Raw genomic sequence first — 19,610 nt, forward strand, 5'->3', positions numbered from 1 at the left:
GGAAAGACCTGGGGGAATACGGCTGCAGTCTTCAAAATCAACTGACTGCCTTTATTGCTGGGGATCCACAAGGCACGTCCTGAAATTGTACTAAATCTGCTTCTTCTGAGCGTTTTCAAAATAAACAGAGGCAGAAATTTCCACCATGAAACTCTTCAGCATATTATTTGTGAAATAAAATACTTCTAAAAAGGCATTACTGGGGATAGATTTCCCAGTTTTTTTCTTCAGTGGACTAAGCATGGCATTAAATTACAGGGAAGCTCAACTATTATCTCATACTTTTCTTTTTTTTTTTTATTATAGACTTTTTATCCACATGAATGATAAAGAAACTACAACAGAGTTAAATACCTTTTTTGATAACAGTGATTATATTCTTAATTACACTCAATATTAAATTGTAAAATATTTCCAGAGGAGTACAATCGTAATTCATACAGCAGGCAAAATACCAGAGGGGGGAAGGGACGAGGGAGAGGGGTGTGAGAATCTCCAGACTGCTTTTAAAAAGCACGGTGTATGGCTAACGCTGCTCTATCCGTCCATCCTTCTGTCCACCCGTCCATCCAAACGTGGTTCTGGCCCATCTGGTGAGACGTTCATTCCCTTCCATATAACAATCACTATTCCAAAGCAAGAGGTGAGCTGGCAGATGTTGTCAGTGCCTGTGGCATTGAAAGGACCAGCAGTTCCTTTCACAGCTTTTCTGCACGATTCAAAAGCTTTTTTTGTTCTCTATCAAGCTCAATAGTCCTTCTAAAAACACAAAGACTTAAACTTTGGTACCACCAAAAAAAAAAAAAAAGAAAAATATCAAGGACAGGCATTTTTTTTTGTTGTTTTGTGTTTACTAATAAATGGCTGCTACATTCTATTTGACATGGTTGTCCATGATACTATGAGGTCACTTGTCCTTAGGTTCAGAGGAACCTGATTTTTTTTTTTTATTTAGATCCCCAAACACTTCCATTTCACAGTCTATATACAAGTCAGGTTTCTGACTGGGTTATAACTTATAAGGTAACAGCTGCAAAAGCTCCTGTGCTTCTGGGAGTGGAAAAAAAAAGAAAAGAGAGGGACAAAAAGAGAGAGAGAGAAAGTGTTATCAACATTGAGCAAAAGTTCGAGACAGTGACAGAATTATGACATTTATTTACAACCCTTGGGAAAGGGACACACATGTAGGTCACCTGCTCTAGCAGCATCCCCTGAGACTTTGACACTTTGATCATGGTTATCTGGTTACTCTGTACTTACTCCTACTGCTTTTATTTTTAAGAATCTGCTTCTTCTACAGCCCAGGCAAACCTCCATCATCTCTCCTATCAAGCCCTTCTCAGACTCTCTTAATACCTCTATTTTGTGCATTACTGAGAGCTCTGTGTATGAGTAGCTCTTCTTTTTCTAATCCCCCTACTTCTCCTTGGGGATTTTTTTAGTGAATCCCCAAGCCAGATTTTGTGGCATAACCCAGTGAGTACCTGTGGGGCCGCGTGGAAATATTGTCAATGAAGATGAAGTGCAAACTTTAACTAATTGCAGTGATATTAAACGCAGCCAGATCTGCTGTGGGGAGGAGCAGAGGGGCTCAGGGCAGGAACTGAGGGGTTGCTCTGCCAAACAGAGAGTCTGAAGCCCCCGGGAGCGCTGCGAGGGCAGGGATGTGCAAACACGCTTCCTCCTGAGGAGACTTTTCCTTCTCGGCGCATCAAGGACACGAAAGTGAACAGCACAGCCCTGGTTCTCCGCCTGGCTGGCTCAGCTTAGCACTTAAGCAACACCAAATCTTCAAAAGCACCGGGGCTGCGTGGAGACATCCCCGTTGCCCGCGGGGATGCGGGCAGAAGCAGCGTGAGGAGCGCATCCATCCTTCCCGCCCTCGCCAAAGGGAATGCTCGCTGCCGGGATGCCGCACCGGCCCTGCGGGGACCGGGAGCTGCTGGAAGCCCGGCGATGGGAGCAAACTGCTGCTTTCCTCCAGTGCTGCCTTCCTCAGGCAGGTTTTTATTGGGCATCAAGCTCTGCAGATGCGGCACTGGGGCAGGACCTGCTGCTCCTGACCTGCTGTTTTTCTTTGGTGTGTTAATGCCACTGAGTTGTTTTAAATCAGCGCTCAGATTGCTGTGGGCTCGATTGGAAAACGCTGGCAGTCAGTAAGGAAGTGAGCACCAAGCCAAAAGAGACCAGCTCGCTGCTCAGAATAATCTCCTTATCTCAGTGGGCAGAGCTCCGGGACACAGATCGTGGCTATCTGGTTACTCTGTACTTACTCTACTGCTTTTATTTTTAAGAATCTGCTTCTTCCACAGGCAAACCTCCATCATCTCTCCTATCAAGCCCTTCTTAGATGTCCCAGACTCTCTTGAATACCTCTATTTTGTGCATTACTGAGATCTCTGTGTATGAGTAGCCCTTCTTTTTCTTATCCCCCTACTTCTCCTTGGGGATTTTTTTAGTGAATCCACAAGCCAGATTTTGTGGCATAACACAGCAGGAGGGCTACCAGCTTTTGGCATCTGCCTCCAATCCCTAATCTTCTTGTTTTACTAGGAAAAAAAACCCAAGAGAATGTCATTTAAATGTTAAAACTTCAGCGCCCAAAACTGCAATCTCCCAGGCCACTGATGATGGAGGTGTTTCTACTAAATGAACCCTTCTAATAGACAGTCCTGAAAAATGTAGTGTTTGGTTTTGGAAGGCCCTGCACATGAGCAGCAGGAGAATTAACTTCTGTAGGACACTGAACTTCAGAACCACAGTCAGGGGTTCTGAGAGACTCCCAAAATATGCTGATGTACTGCTTTTTCCTGAAGCTAAAGCAGTTCCATTAAGGGCAGAAAAACTCCTCCCTACCTGGAGTGTGAACATTTTTTTTGCACTCTGAATGCCAAGGCATTTCCCTCCTTCCACTGAAGGTACATTGACCTTGATGACACTTTTTCAGGAAAAGCACAAGTTCAGGCAGTTAGAGCCATGGAATGGTTTGGGTTGAAAAAAACCTTAAAGATCCCCTCATCCTACCCCGGGCATGGGCAGGGACCCCTTCCACCATCTCAGGGTGCTCAAGCCCCATCCAGCCTGGCCTTGGGCACTGCCAGGGATCCAGGGGCAGCCACAGCTGCTCTGGGCACCCTGGGCCAGGGCCTGCCCGCCCTCACAGGGAAGAATTTCTTCCTAATATTTAATTTAAAGCTCCTTTAATATTTAATTTAAAGCTACTTCCAGTTTGAAGCCTTTCTCCTGTCACAGCAGGACCCAGGGTCAGCTCCCAGCACTACATCCCACCCCAGTGAAGCCTCATAATTCGTGCCACATGTGATTTATCAGCTTTAGACTGTAGCACAGCCCCTGCACAGAGAAGGCTTTGGGACCAGCACCAGCCACATCAAACAACAGGATGATCCTCTTAATTCCTGCAATGGCTGCAGGGGAACACAGGCAGCCAGGTCAAGTGGAATGAAGTCTCTTTCTCACAAGCTCACCTTTAGCTTTTGCTGAGGTGTGCACCGAGCTTTTCTTTCCTGATCAAGCTTGCTGCATAGGGAATCTGGAACGACACAGAAGCAGAGACACTGCTCAAGACAAGGTCTGGCTAATGAAACACCCAGGGAAATCCCTGTAAATGAAAGGTTTTGTTTTCCTTCCTGAAAACGGGGAAGAATTGTAGGAAGCAACACCTTAAATACAAAGGTTCAACTCTATGAAACCTCAGGGAGGTTGAAGCAGAAATAAAATAAAAAAAAAGCCAGAATTAAAACAACAGATAAAATCTTAAGATTCAGTGTAAAAGATGCATTCTGGTGCTTTGTTTATATCAGAGGCTGACAAAGGATAAAGCCACCTGTGAGATCATAAAAAGTCAGCTGTCTGTGACAGATCAGGCAATGCACACTGATCCCTGCACAGCCACAATACAGCAGGTTGGGAGCGTGAGACTTCGTGTATTTATATCCCCCTAATTAGGAAGTTCATAATAGTTATCTCCAACTTGCACCAATCTGAAGGGAAGCCACTGAAGTGGAACAAATAATTAAAGAAAAACAGAGAACATGGGCATATTAGGGAACACAGTTATATTTAGAAACAAAGTGGGATGATGTGCTCATTGGCCATTGGGAATACATTACAGAGCTGCTCTTCTTCAGTGCTGGGCCTTTAGAATGCAACAAAATGAAATTGCTCTGAGATTTCCCCATAGCTGGGAATGCAAGTGGCTACAAATTCTTAGATGATGACTTTTGGAGGGACTGCTGGAGGAATTCAGGCTGGGAGATCAAAAAATCCTGTGTCCCTGCACTCCTAGGTGCTGCTGCACACTGAGCTGACCTGCTTCTGCTGCCAGGCACTCCAGAATATGCTCACAAATAATGTCAAATATGTCACTGCAAGCTGACAATTATGTCACCTGAAGTCAGGATCAAGGCCTTAACCTGCACAAACAGCAGAAGAAACAGATGGGCAAAAGCAGAGAGTTCAAGCAACATGTCCCACATATCTAGACACAGTGAATGTGAATCTGTATTCACTGACCCCACATGTTCCTGTACATCCCTGTTTTGATTTTAAAAACACTATGCCCATAATTATTTTAAATACACTATGCCCATCCCCCATTATGAGGATGTCTGTGTGAATTGTGCCCAGCCACTGTGCCTCTGGGCTGGAGTAAAGCATTGTGCCTGCAAAGACATCGAGAGACTTATCCATCCCTGCCTACCTTAATCAGGAAAAAGAGGAGGGGATGATCAGGGTGAGAGGAGAGAGAGGGGCTTTTGAAGATCGAGAGATAACTCTTTCATGTCTTGGGAAAGGAGGTCAATCTGGCTGGAAGGAGCAGTGTCTGTGGCTGAATGAGAGCAGAAGCCTTTCACAGGGGCACGCTGCTTCCCCCCTGCACAGCCCTGGGAAAGGGGAGATGCGTGTGCACAAACCACTGATGGCCAGAAAAGACCAAGATTCCAGGTGTTTTGTCTGACTACTCTTATAACCCCTTCCCCTGACAGAAGATAATAGGAATCAGGAAGCTTGTGGCCAGATCCCCCCCAAGAAACAGAGCTGTCCCCTCCACCGTGTCCCCAGGCACAGCTGCCTGCAGGACACGGAGCTTGCAAAGGCTGCAAAACTCCTTCCCAAGCTGCAGCAGAGAGGGGGGTGCAGAGAAGCTGCTTCCCTGATCATCCCTTTGGCCATGGTTTGGGTGCAAAAGGGAGCCACAAACAAAGCGCACGAAAAGAATCAGCACGTTCCCGCTGGGACCTGTGGTGCCTCGCCAGCTGATTCCTGCCTCTCTCCCACTCACGAAGGCCAACTTGGGTTTGCATGGCCACAGATTATGTAGGACATCTCCCAAGCTGTACTGACCTAGATAATACAACGGGGTACATTCTGCCAGAAATTAACTGTTCTTAATCCACTTCTCCGCTATATTTGGCCTCTTTCTAACGTGTGTTGTTTTACCTGATCTCCTGGCAATTGATGGCAGTGGGAGAGGTGGGTGCTCAACAGGGAAATGACTGCTTTCTCCATGAGTTAAATCACCTACAATGTCATCTTCTATTTCTGTTGTTGTCAGAGCATTTGGTAACTCTGATGCTGTGGTGGAAGAGGATTTAGGGCTCTTCCTGGCAAAAACGTGGCCCTTTTCAAAGGGTGTATAGAAATAACAAAAGTGAAGGCACTTAGTTGGGTTTTAAGCAGCAAAAACCCCAGTTTTCACGACCAGGTCCCCATTAGTAGGAAACACAATGAGAGCAGATCTGAAGAGAAACTCCAAGAAAAATGCAATATGGTCACTATGGACATATTTTTATATATTTATAATATGGGTAATATTCCTACAGGCTGACTCCAGTCTAGTCCTGGTACCCTTTAGGAACTGGAGCGCAGTCCCCTGTGCATTCCTGGAGCACATTCCCATTTATTCTACCTGGAAGGAGCCCACTCAGCAAGCCTGGAGCCTGCCCCATGACTCAAACCAAAGCACAGGCAATGCATAGGATAGGGGAATCATTTATGAAGTTCCTGTCTGATCCCTGTTTACACACTCAGACATCAAAGAAGCTTCAGCACACCATCCTCTTTCAGAGGCTTCACCTCTGCATCCCATCTCTGCTGAGGTACACGATTTACATCACTCTCCCTTCTGTTGCCTAGAAAAAATATTTTGCACTCATGCGGCAGCTGAGGCTGGCTTGTGGCTCCCTGCACATCCACACCCATTTTTGATCAGAATTTCTGCACATTCTAAAGGAAAGGAAGATTTCTGCTTAAATTTCTACAAGGCATCATTTTCTTTAACATTTGAATTTACTGGAGAAAGAGGCATAGCTCCATCCTATGCAGCCAAGGCATATCCACATGTGGTGTCAGGATACAAGTTTTTCTCACCTGTCTCTGAAAAATAAAAACCAACCAAACAAACAAACAAAAAAAAAACACCTAAAAAACTGACAGCAAGAAATAAAATTCTGGTGAAAACAGCTCACTTTCCTGTGCACACTGAGGGATGAGCCTTTTGAGGACACAGGACACAGCGTTCCAGAAATGTTCTTTTACCTGTCATTATGTGTGTGCCTGTGAGCAGGCACTTCAGCACAAGATGCCACTCAAGAAATCCGAGAGCCATTCTGCTGAACAACTGTTTGCATTCTCTCCAAGGTCAATCATCTGAGCTGCACCACTTCAGGCCAAGCACAGAAATCACAAATGGCACTGAAGCGCTGCCATTTCCCATTTCCTGTTTTTGAGAACCCAGATCTCCCCACACAGAAATGTGGGTGCTTCTTGTTTGGATAATGAATACATGAGTTGTACAAAAGCTTTCCATTAGCAGTGTAAACTAGGAGTTAGAACTACTGGTGCTCTTCTGAAATACAGTGCAACCCAGAGGGACAGGCTCTCGTGGCTCTGAAGATTTACCAACATTAACCACATGGTGGATTTTTTTCCCCTTCTTTTAAACATTCCTTGTCAATCTCTAAGGATTGGGGTGAAAGATGATGCAGAGATGGAAATCAGTTTTGCAGAGAGATAGTTCCTGATTTATTTTATTGCCTGACTCCGAAGAACGGAGTTGATTTAAAGGAGCACTGAGAGCAGAAAGCCATAAAACACGGAGCAGTTCCAGATGGATCCAGTTCTCAGCTCTGAACATTATTATCACCCTGAAGTGAGGCTGGTAAGGAAGAATTCAGTTCATGGGAGCATAACCTAACTAAAATATCCCAAACAAAACCAAACCATCATTTTTCACCTAATCTGGAAAGACAAAGGCCTGCCTGAGTGTTTCACATTTCTAACACACCTCAGAAACCTGTCACCTTTTACCCCAATGTAAAATCAGTGGGATTGATCATCAGCTGATGATCTAAACCACCACGGGTGATGAACACCACCTGAGCTTTTCCTGATGGACAGGTCACCATGGAGAACCCAAAAACTACTTGTAAGGCACCTCTGAGGGAAAATTAAGAAGGGCTCCTCAGTTTGCAGGAGGCTTAAATTTCCTGCTTGGCATTCTACTTTCCTGTGGCCATGTTTGAGAGAGGTTAATGAAAACATTAAAGGAAAAAAAAAATGAAAATCATAATGCTGGCAATACTGCTTCTGATCTTTTTGTCTCGCCAGGCAGCTAGGAGGAAAGTTTGTGGTTTTAAAGTCTGTTCCACGAACACAGTTGCTCGGAAGACAATATCAGACAGATGCAGAGTCTCAGGCAGGAGGCGACTTGGTACTTGGTTACGGTGCTGGGCTGTCCCAGCAGATGAGTTCTGGTCTCATTGGACAGAAACTAAAAACTCTAAAGGCAGGTGAGCTCTTCTAAGGCTGCACCATGTCAGAATTTCCCTCATCCTGCTGGGCAGCAGTTCCTCCTCTCTGGCCCTTTCTGTTCAACTCATTAACAAAAGCCAGATGATCCTCAAAATCTCAGAATCTTCTAGGTTCAAAAAGATCTGTAAGATAATTGAGTCCAACCATGCCACCAATGCCCAGCTCACCACTGAGCCATGTCCCCAATTGTCACATCCACACAGCCTTTAAACCCCTCCAGGGGTGGGGACACCACCTCTGCCCTGAACAGCTGATCTCAGCGCTCGACAGTGAAGAATTTTTCCCTAATATCCAGTTTAAACCTTCCGTGGCACAACAGGATCCACATGCAAAATCCACATTTTATATATGATCTCCTTGTACACATCCTGTACTCAGCCAATTTGGGAGACAGCACTTTGCCAGAGGAGGAAGAGAAAAATGCATTCAGGGAGTCTAAGATCCATTTTCTTGTTAAATATGATGATTGGTTGTTTCCTAGCATTTGGCCAAGATCCTGGCACAAACAGGTTGCAAAACTTCCTGGTAGCTGCTTCAGACACTTGGAGAACTCTGAAAACTGAAACAAAGGAAATTCCACCTGGACATCAGGAAGAAATTCCTTACCGGAACAGTCTGCATGGAGAGGCTGTGGAGCCTTCCTCGCTGGAGGTGCTCAAAACCTGCCTGGAGAACTGTTCTGAGCAATGTGCTCTGCGGCACTCCACTCCAGCAGGGAGCTTGGACTCGGGGACCTCCAGTGGCCACTTGCAGCCTTACTCATTCTGTGATTCCCATCAAAACCAATGGCCACACACCAACCTGCTGCTCCAGCAGCCCTCTGAGCCAGGCTGCCTGCAAAGAATCCGGCTCCCACCAGTGAAGATTAACAGAACAGGGCCCACCCCGTTTTCCTAGCGACCTGAGCCTTGCTCCTGGCTTTCAGGAGACCCTGGAATATTATTATTTTTGAATTGCGGCTCTGGCAGAGCAGCAGGAGCAGCGGGGGCCGCTGATCCAGCCCCGCTTTAATTTAAGCCCGGCTCAATTCGCGGGGGGGTTTAGCGAAAAAGCGTCACGGCCAGTGCAGGGCACGAGCTTCACGGCAGTCTGCAGCGGGTGTTGGCGCTGGGAAGTTTTCAAATGCAATAAGGATTGGATGATTTTTTCGTGATCACGTTCAGCTTGTATTACAGATATTTCCGAAATAGCGAACGCGCTGGGTTAATTTATTTATAAGTCTGATTACTCAGTTCAGGGTGAGTGAAATGATCGTTCTGGAAAAACCTCTTTCTGGTACCTACAGTTACAGGGGATCAGGGGATGATAGAATCATTTAGGTTGGAAAAGCCCTCCAAGATATTCAAATCCAACCATTTCCCTTGCACTGCCCCAGCCCACACTAATCCGTGTCCCCGAGTGCCACATCCACACGGCTCTTGAACCTTTCCAGGGATATTCAGGAAGGACTAATTTAAGTTGTATATCTTCAGCAGTGAGAAGAGCCAAAAAAACCCTTGACTCTAGGCATCTGTATTTTTTGTAAAATAATTTTTAAAACCAATTAAGTCCCATTCCGTGGCTAGTTACATCAGTAAATTTTGAGTTTAGTACAACAAAAGCATACACCTATGAAGGTCTAATTAATACTATTATTTCAGGATGTATGAAACACTTCTGCTTTTCTCTTTGTACTTCTATGTTAACAAGAAAATTAGGTTAAAGCTCTGTCAAAGTAGTAGTGCAGCATCTCAGGTACAAAAAAGAGCTCCTAAAAGTGCCAGTTAAAAACAAAACAACAACAGCAATTAAACAAAAAATCAAAAGCAGACATGCTTTTTGTGCATTCTGCACCAATTCATCCATGCAAAAACCCTGGAAGGCCAAAGTAGTTCTATCATTACCACATTCAGTTCATTAATCTTAATTCTAGATATAAACATATGAGATATATTCCCATGAATGAATTAAAGCCACTGCTGGGATTATCATCTCAAAAGTGCTGACTCCATTTCAGTTATCAGCCAAGACAACTCTGAAGATTTCTGCACCCATTTTGGCAAGCACACTCATTATTTGCAGGAGGCTCTCAGTTTTTCATATAAACATCTTTTTATCAGTCTCACTGATCACAACCTGCCCCACAAATATGAACATGAAGACTTACTGGTGATTCAACAACATTTTCATTAGTAATAATTAAATTAAGGCATCTGTAGTGAGGGAAGAGGTCCTGAGTTGTTTGTGCAGCACATTAGATGTTGAAGCTATTCTCTGTAAGTACATTCAACTCTGTTAAATGATTAAGTGACTCTTAGTCTGTCCATAGCACAAGTCAGTAAGTGAAAAGGATGTGAATTACTTGATCATATTTATTTTCCTGACCAAGAAAATCAGGAAAACCACCACAGCTGGCTTGCTGGAGGTCTGGGATATCCAGTTCCAGAAACAACTTCACCACAGGGCCACAAGGTGAGTGGCAGAGGTGATCCATTCTCTCCCTGGGAGTTAGCCAGCTCCAGGTTCAGCTGACACAAGAGATAAGGACTGGGGTGGGCCCATAAACTTTGTGCTTACAAGTTTTTTGCAGCAGGAAATTCAGCTGGTCACCTGCCTCAAGTCCAAAGCAGCAGAGGAAGTGCTTTTCAGGCATCCTAATTAGAATTTTCTGAGACAACAAAATTCACGGCTCAAGTCAAACCTCCCTGCCTGTCATCGGCACACAAAGGGGGACACAGTAACAACTGGGCACACTAAAGGAAAAGAGTGCAGACCAGCTGCAAAAAACACCCAGAGATATTCTGGACCTGAGTTTCCTCCACAAGCAGCCGCTTTCAAACAACCTCCATGTCTCATTGAAATCTCTGCAGTCAGCAGGCACGGTCCTAAATGCCTCTAAACATCAGAGCACAAGTCTGACAATCCTGGCCTTCAAATTCACTTTTATGTCCTAACCCATCACTTAGAAAATGACAGTACCAGGAGGCTGGGCAATGCCTTCTCTGCCCCGTGACAAGCAGGAGGAAAATTTCAATGGGGGAGCATGAGGCTGATTCAGAGAAATGGGGATATTTCCAAGATTGCCTCAAAAACAAAACCCCGTTGAGCAATGTCAGATTGATCACAGAGAAAGCACCAGCACAGCAAGCATTAGCTGACAGCCTCACCATGCGCTGCTCTTGAAACCACACTAAGCATTCATTTATTTGAGTGTGGAACAGCTTCCCATGCTCCAGCCCCTTTGCTTGCACCGGATTAAGGACGTCAACTTTTCAAAACAACACAGCTGGATGTGATGATCCAGAGCTGCACTAGCACACAGGAAAAATCCCTCTTGGTTTTAAAATAACAAGCAAGAGACCCAACAGTAACATGTGCCTGCACTGAACTGTGTTTTGGCAACTTGATCCTTTACTGCTGAGTTAAGCACTTCTTCTAGTGTCTGAAATGAGAAAAAGACACATCCTAAGGTTTATTTTCTGGTGGGAAGCAGGGATTGAGCAGATTCCCTAGGCAGAAACGTTTAACTGCTCAAAGTTTACTGATTCACTTCTCCTCTCTGCAGAAGCACCTCTCCGTGTCGAGTCGACACATTTTGTTTAGTTGAAACATGAAGACACATCTGGTTACTGTGTGAAAGTAAATCTCCAGGTAATTAGGCTCCAAACCAGCTGAGAACTGCGTGTTTACCTCTTGCTAAATGTAAGGCAATAGCAGCTCAGTAATGGTGCATCTGCATGGCTCACAAAGGAAAAAATTGAGGTGTAAGCTTAAAAAACACAAAGCAGCAGCTGAAGACATTTTTATCAGAGAAAGTAAACTTACGATTTGTAGCTGCTGCACCATTTCTTCTCTGTACGCCAGCTCCCGCTTCATCTGATCTTGAAAATTGTCTGCACGAGAGGGAAAAAAGTGTAGGTGCAATAATTGAAACAGAGACCACATGGCAGTATTGACACCAATCAAGCTAAATCAAGCCCAGTCACTACTGAGGCATCACAAAGCATTACAAAAGTCCTTCACTCAATTAAAACACACGCCTGACAAATATGTGTCTAATAGGAGACACCACTGACACCAGAAAAAGATGTGGGAAAGTTAGATTTCACTACTTCCCCCATCAGAAAATGTAGGAGGTTAACTTTGTGTTGCTAGCATTTATTCCCAGCTATTTTCCTGCACGGGCAAGGCTCTGCAGTCATTAGTCAAACTTTTTCAGGCCCTGAAGAGAAGAGCAGAAACTGCTTTTCTTTGCTTTGGCATAAATCTGTTGACACCAGCAGCGATGTCCAGCGCGTGAGAGGAGAAAGCGTTCAAGGATGCAGGGTTTGATTTGTGGTTTGTAGCATCGTGCTGACGGCTTTGAACAAAACTGAAGCTCCATAAAGAGTGACGTGGAATTTGGAAGGGAGAAAGTCTTTGAAAGAGAGATCCTGGGCAGCTGGGTTACAGCACAGGCCGGCCTTCCTGCTCCAGTAGGATCCTCCTTCCCTGATTTTCCTCCTAAACAACCATTTCGGACAAAACTTCATTTGTTAGGAGACTAACTGATGCTCTGTGCTCCTTAACACTCCTGTTGGTGGGTGGGAAAAAGAGGAATATAAACAAAACTATTGACAAGAAACAGGGAACTCCAAGAGCTGCCTGATGGAGGTCAGGGTGCAAGGATGGGCTGTTAAATGGAAGAGGAAAGAAAACCCATCCCAGCCACTATCATTTTGATTCAACTAAGGAGCCTGTCCTGGAAGAAATAACAAGGGGGCAGAGCTCTGTCCCCCTCTCAAAAAAGAACTTTGTCCCCTCTAAATAATAAAGGTGTTATTTAAAAGGAAAGGAGGCAGGGAGACAGCAATGAAACAGGAAAAGAGTGAGAAATTTTGGCAAGCTGAAGCCCTCAGGAGTCCAGCACAACCACACTGAAAAGGACACGGTGGCATTATCTCAATGAAGTTCTTCAGATTTCCAGTAAATTCCCACAGAACTGTTAAGCCTATTCCCTCTACTCCGACTTGATCAGAAAAATAAGCCAACAAAAATAAATTCCTCTTTCCGTAGTACCCACCCCCCCCCAAAAAGTATGAAAAGGTAACTGCCTCCTGTCCTGGTCACTAAAGGCTGATAATTGCAACTGAGGTCCTCCAGCTACACTCTGAGTAGGCTTTAAGGAGAAATTTTCCTTTTTCCCCTCAATGCTTTCCTCCCAGCTGCCTCTTCCTGGGCTCCTCACCTCTCCAAACAAACAGCTCAGGGATCTTGCTCAGCCCTGCACAGCAAATGCCCAAGCTCACAGTGGAAATGGGGTGTTAATGGTAGGGACAGCGTTTTTTTTTTTCCGGCGGCATTTATCCGAGTCCAAACGCTCACAGACAAAGCCATAAGCAGTACCCAGGAGAAAAGATATGAATATTTAAATAGCTTTCTTAACACAAAATTAAATACTTTAAGTACCCAGACTGCGTCTCCACCGTTTTATTGCTGCATTGTTTAAAATGCAGACGGACAGAACGTGGAGCAGCCGACACGGAGGGCACAAACCACAGCAGGGCTCCAGGAGAGCACACTGTCACCATGCCCAGGTGCTTGCATCTTTATCAGGACAGCAAATACTACATGTGATCTGATTTTGTTTTTTAATTTTATTTGAGTGATCTCTGCATTGAGAGACCTTAAAGGCAAAAGAAAATTTCACCTGCAGCTTTGAAGCCCAACAGCAATCTGAAAAATACAAGGTCTTGCTGTTTTATAAATTATCACAGTCCGTGTTTCAAGCAGGTTCAAGAGGCCACAGGGAAGACTGCAGCATAGCGCTGCTTAGAGAGCTTGCAAATAAGCTCAGTTCTCATTTAACAGTGATTTAAACAAGAGGAGAACTCTGAAACCAAACACCATTTACTGCACAGCCCTGTTGTGAGCAGTGGCTTGGTGCTGTGAAGGTAGATCACCCCAAATGTGCTCTGTTCCAGGTGGAGGACCCAAAAGAGGTGACTCTAGAGCTCACTGCAGGCAACCTGACATTTTCCAGAGAGAATAGTTTTGCCTTCCACCTCTCTCATGTTGCCTCCCAGCTGAAAGAGGGATGAGTTTTCAATACAATTTAGATTTTACCTCAACTTTTGTTTAGTTGGATCTCCAAAAACTCCTCTCCCTGGCTTCTCCCTGCCCAAGAGACCAATACCATTCTAATACCCGACCTAAAGCAACAGCCCAACAGCAAGAGCCTGGAACAGCCCCACTCTTCTGTGCTAGAGCACACAATGCAATAGAGGACAAAACACCCTCAACATGGATTTACACTGATTTGCTTTACAAAAGTAATTTTTTTCTTTTTTTCTTGTTTTATTACATGCGGAGGAGGGGTGGGTTTTTTTGGTAAATCTAAATCTGTAAATAGGCTTTACGGTCACTTGTAGGTATGGTTTATAGGACATTATCTGTTTTCTATTTTAATCCTGAAGAAAATTGACCACTACTTTGTGGTACATTGAAACCACATATTTTTCAAGCCAGCATACAGCAGTCACCACTTCCTTGGTCGGCCGTACTTGTTCTTTTCTTTTATTTGAATTGTATTTCATGTGGTTTAATTGCAGTGTTTATTTACATGGCAAAGACAGAGCATTAATTTTACTGTAGAAGAACAAAAGGATAAATAAGAGACTTGAATGGCAAAAGTCCAAGATGCCATTTCACCAATACCACACAGCAGCGTTTAGATCCCCACGAATTATTTGAAAATTACCTCACTCCCAAACCCAAGTAATTACTGGATTTATTCTGAAGGATGAGGTTATGCTCCTTTCATTAATATCTGTATCATGTCAAGTGACTCTATTTATTGAGCTGTCTACATATTTCAATATTCGGGCTAAAGATGGAGTCATTCCCAGAGTCCTCACACTTCCTTTCTTCCCCAAACATACCTATCTGATGCTACAGAAAAGGGACAAGAATATTTTCTTTTAACAATAGGAAAATGCTGTCTGGGTTCCCTCTTTTTCTTGGATCATCCTGATCTAGGTGGGATTTCTCCTGGAAGAATCTGTCCGCTGTTGCTCTGGTGTCGTTTGAGAGATCCCAGCCAACGGGTCTTTTTCCACATCCCTGTACAATCGGCCCAGCCTTCTGCCAGCTTCACAAAAACCCTGCTCAGTGCCCATTTTGTTTTATTTGAGACGTGCCCTGCACATTCCATCACCCTGGGCAGCAGCACCCTGCTCAGTGGCCGTGGTGGAAGGGCCATCTCAAACGGCCTCTCCCAACGGGAAAAATCCAAGCAGGAATTCCTACTCCTTAAAAAGGCCACATCAATTCTTCAGCATCAGCTGGAACCTCCTGCAAATGAGTATTAGGAACCTCCTGAAAACAAGGATTAAGTATCTTGTCTTCAGAAGCCCCTGAGGTGTTGGCTGAGACACCAACCTCACCGTACCCCATGAGGATCCAGATGCCTTCCTGTCCACTCACTGTAATCAATGCTATCAAAACTAGTAGAACGCACCCACAGCAGGGGTTTAAAGGGACCTTAAAAATCACCTCATTCTGGCCCCGGGGACACCTCCCACCATCCCAGCTTGCTCCAAGCCCTGCCCAACCTGGACTCAGCAGAACTAAGCCCAAGATCATGGCAGCACAGCTGAAAGCCTGTCTCATTTTATCAGCCTGGCAGCAACCAACCACAAACACACACAACACCAAAGCCACAGATTTTGTGTCTTACTGAAGACTGGGAAAGACGCGTTTCCTTTCAACACCTGGAATTCCTGTTCCAGCCTCCTCCGTAGGTCGATCTGCTCAAACAGAACCTTCTGGAGTTCCTCTAATAAAGAGAAAAAGTGGTTTTGATAATCTGTATAAATAATTCTTGAAAGAACAGTTGCAGAGCAATTCATTACTCTAAGACAAAATATTTTAGCACTTATTAAAAAGAAAAAGAAAAAAAGTGTTGCATAGACCTACCATAGATTTTGTGCAGAAAGCCATGAATATAAATCAATGTAATATATTATTTTAAAGTATTATATTACAGTGTCATGTATTGATTGATATATATGCATTAATCTCAATTATATCCACCCAAAGGTCCATATATTATTCATATGTTACTTGACAAGCTTAAAATATGGTGCAGAACAAAAGTGCCCCCTATTATCCTCGTATTCTATTAAAACAAAGAGCAGTTTTATAATGTAAGAGGCCCTTATTTATTTTACCTTTCCCCATATTTTCCACATCCTTCTTCAGAGAATGAGGTGAATTGGTTTCTTGTGTGTGTTCTCCTTAAAAAAAAAGAAAGAAAAAAAGTTATTGATTTACAGATGGTGCTTTTTGTCAGTGCTGTCCTTACTACACATCAACTTCAGAGAATCTGGAGAGGAAAAAAAAAGGGGCAAAAATATAAAGAAAGAGTAAGATCGAGGTTTATCTACAAACTTCTGGGTGCATAGCACAAATATTTGTGAATTCATATTTTCCCTAGTTCAGTGAAGTATTTGTCTACAGCATGGCCTCTTGCAGGCAATAGCTGATGTCTCCTTGATATTCTTCTTGCTGAGCTGATTCCTCCTTTCCCCCTAACCCCTCTCTTGAATATACTCTTATCAGAGAACAACTGGAAGTAGGCAAAGAAAAGAGAAGATCTTTCTCTACAGTCTCATCTCTTCTCCTCTCAACAGGAAGCCCGTGCTCTCCATCTGGGCAGGACCCTGTTCCAAAATCCACAGGAAAAATGCCTTTTTGCCTTCATCAGCTCTCTAGCTTTATCATCTTCCAGGGCTCCATGGCATGGGTGTGTTGCAACTGGATATAATTTATATCCAGCTGAGATAAAATTGACATTAGTGGTATTTGCATATAAAGGATACAGCTCCGGGGTCAGCCAATTGAGAGACTCAATTGTCTTAGGTTGCTCACATAAACTTTTAATCATATTATAGCACAGAATTTTTCATGCAACAGAATTGGCTATTTCTAGGCACATGCATGCTACTTCCTTCACCCTTTTTTTTTGTCTACAAGTTGAATTAAATCTAAAAAAAATTTAAAAATCACAAGTTGTGAAGTTCACCTGAATGACAGTTTGACTTGAAAGCTGAACCTTCTGACAAAGGGTGCTACTTTCACTATCCTCTGCAACTGCAATTTTTTTCCTGTGATTTCTGTGAATAGCTTCTATAAAAGCTATGAAAAACTTTTCTAAAAATAATAAAATACTACTTAAGCTGAAATTGATGGGAGAATTACTGTTACTTACAGCTGAAGTAGAAATGGACTCTGAATAATTAAGAAAATATTTGGTAAATAACCAATTATTGAACTAATTGGATTAATTCTTGTTTTAGTCCAGCCAGTAAATACACATCATTAACTCGACTGATAAGTAATCACAAGAGACATATATATAAATAAATTCATATGCTTACATAGTTAGAAGAGAGGTTCATGGAGAAAATACCTTGGGTTTTGATGTTTCGTTTGTTTTTTTTTTATTAATAAAAATCTATAGCACTGAATAGGCCATCGGACAACATACAACAGTTACTTTAAAAATTACTGTGTCATCACAATAGGCTAATTTTAAAGTTGAATTGGAATGTCTTGCAATAGATGCAGTCAGGAATCTCTTTGCAAAACATTTTTTTCTGTTTTTAAAAATCGATGCAATCCTATATCCAGTAAACCTTGAAGTTATAGCGTATGAAACCTATCCAATAGCTCTGCATTTTAGCATCTCCACTCTCTTCAATCCTTAAAAAAAAGCCAAAAAGCAACCACTCATTCAGGAATATACATTTACACAACTGGTATCTGGTGCCAGCAATGCCATTTTAAAAACTCATTTATGTAACGTGGTGATTTAAACAAAAAAAAAGTCATTTTTGTGGGATATTTGGTGAAAACAAAGTATTTTCCACAGATAAGTTGTCTCACCACAGTAGAAGATATAGCAGGCTTAAGAATATATCACCTTTTGGGCAGTGGTTTCAGGGGTTTCCACAATGTAAAATGGGTTTGTTGGGGGAATTTTTTTAGCCAGCATGATCCTTTTTTAAACTGGATGGCCATCAAAACAAAATATCTTGTCAGATAAATTAGGGTACAATAAATCAAAAGGGAGAAATTTAAGTTTAGGAGGGGTGAATTTGCTGAATTACAAATACTAGCATATTCCCAACCCATTTTTTGCCATTGAGGTGCCTTTTTCTGTGTATGCTTTATGTGCGATTTTGAGGGATAACTGGCTCACAGACTGGATTTTTCAAGGAGAAGGAAGGGAAAGGGGAGGAGGCTGGAGTATGGTGACACTACAGCTCTTTCTCCCTTGCTTGGTTGAGCTCCCAGGGCTGCAGGGTTTGAAGCTGCTGACTCGCTGGGACAGAAAGAACTGCATCAAAATGAAGATAAGGGCATGTAGCATGAAGAATAACTTTCCCAGCATCTGCAGCCTCCCTACTAAGCTACTGAAAAAGGCCTATTAGAAAATCCTCCATGCTTGCACCTGAAATAAGTAAAGAATGGGAGTGGAAAAACTGAGGTATTTAAAGGCCAAAGACAGGACACACGGTTTTAAAGAATAATTGCATTTCTAAACTGCTCTCTGATGTTAAAAAAAAAATAAATCTCAACATTATTATTGTTAACAGCAGTAATAATCAGATGGGTTTCACCTTTCCTGTCCCCCTGAAAATGATAATCAGGAGTCTGCTCTTCTCCATTTTTCCATACTTCCCAGAGGCCTCATCACGCGTTGTGTACTGTTCTACCTTAATTGAAAGGGAGGAGGTATTGAATATTTAACCAGCTTCCCTTCTCTTAAATGTTAATTAAAAGCTAAATAGGTGTTTAAAAACAAACAAACAGAAAGCCCAAAGAATTTTAATCAGTCTAAGAAAAAATCACTTCCCCTCCTAATAGCTCCACCATAACTCTCCTGGGCCTTGTCTGCACACAAACTTGCAGCATTTAGAGCAGCAGGACTGAAAGCTGTGTCACCCTTCTGTATGGACACAGAGATTTCCTTTAGGAAAGACTACTTCAATTTGTTCAGGAAAATCAAACTGTGCCTCTTGGATAAGGGGAAAGAGGGTGAAATATTTGTAAGCCACTTAAAAGGCCTCAGCGAAAGCTTTGGGTGCCTCTGTTCTTCCCCACGAGATCAGGTGCACAAACATTGTTTTTTTTGGTATAAAGGTACAAATGGCTTTCTTAACCTCGAGTGTAAACACCTACCCACAAAGGACACCTCAAAATTGCTCAAAAATTCGCACTGTGAAAAACAGAGGCCCCAGGGTTGGACGCTGGCACAGCCTCAGCTCCTGAGGCGCCGCCATTTTATCAGCTCTACGTCCACCGGAGCAGCTTAAGACTTGGATCTTTAACAAGTGGATTTTTAACATTTCTGAACCTATCCTCCTCTAAAGAAATGCACTTTGCCCTTACTGTAAAAAAAAAAAAACCAAACAAGCCAGACATAGCCAGGTTACCCCTTCATGCTCTGCAATCCTTCCCCGGGAAGCTCTCAGGACGCTTTCTGTAAAGCAGCTAAAAAAATTCCACGCAGTCCCAGACAACTCAGCTACCTCAATGTGGTGATTTGTCCGGCACAGAGCATGGATGGTCTGGGAATATAATTCTATTCTTCCAGCTCTATGCCCTGCACCTGGTCACCAGCTTGTGCCCTCCACAACCCTGACTACACCTGTGGTTTCAGACCATGTCATGCAGAACCATCTCCTCTTTCTCTGTGTCCACTTCATCCCTACTATTCCTGGACAATGTCTGTGCTTTGCAGAGCCCACCAC

The 19,610-nt window shown here is 43.4% G+C and overlaps 1 protein-coding gene across 1 annotated transcript in view; it reads right to left on the minus strand.

Annotated features, from left to right (window-relative positions):
- Positions 1-276: 276 nt before the first annotated feature.
- Positions 277-19,610, minus strand: part of SKOR2 (SKI family transcriptional corepressor 2) — a 31,283-nt gene continuing 11,949 nt past the window's right edge. Inside the window, exons 5-9 of the mRNA XM_031059639.1 lie at positions 16,023-16,088; positions 15,530-15,628; positions 11,638-11,705; positions 3,486-3,550; positions 277-1,050 (exon numbers count right to left, since the gene is read on the minus strand). Of these exons, the coding sequence (XP_030915499.1) occupies positions 3,488-3,550; positions 11,638-11,705; positions 15,530-15,628; positions 16,023-16,088 (296 nt within the window). The 3' untranslated portion in view covers positions 277-1,050; positions 3,486-3,487. The remainder of the gene's footprint in view (positions 1,051-3,485; positions 3,551-11,637; positions 11,706-15,529; positions 15,629-16,022; positions 16,089-19,610) is intronic.

This window comes from Geospiza fortis, unplaced genomic scaffold (genome assembly GCF_000277835.1).
Source record: "Geospiza fortis unplaced genomic scaffold, GeoFor_1.0 scaffold488, whole genome shotgun sequence".
In the NCBI taxonomy this organism is placed as follows: domain Eukaryota; kingdom Metazoa; phylum Chordata; class Aves; order Passeriformes; family Thraupidae; genus Geospiza; species Geospiza fortis.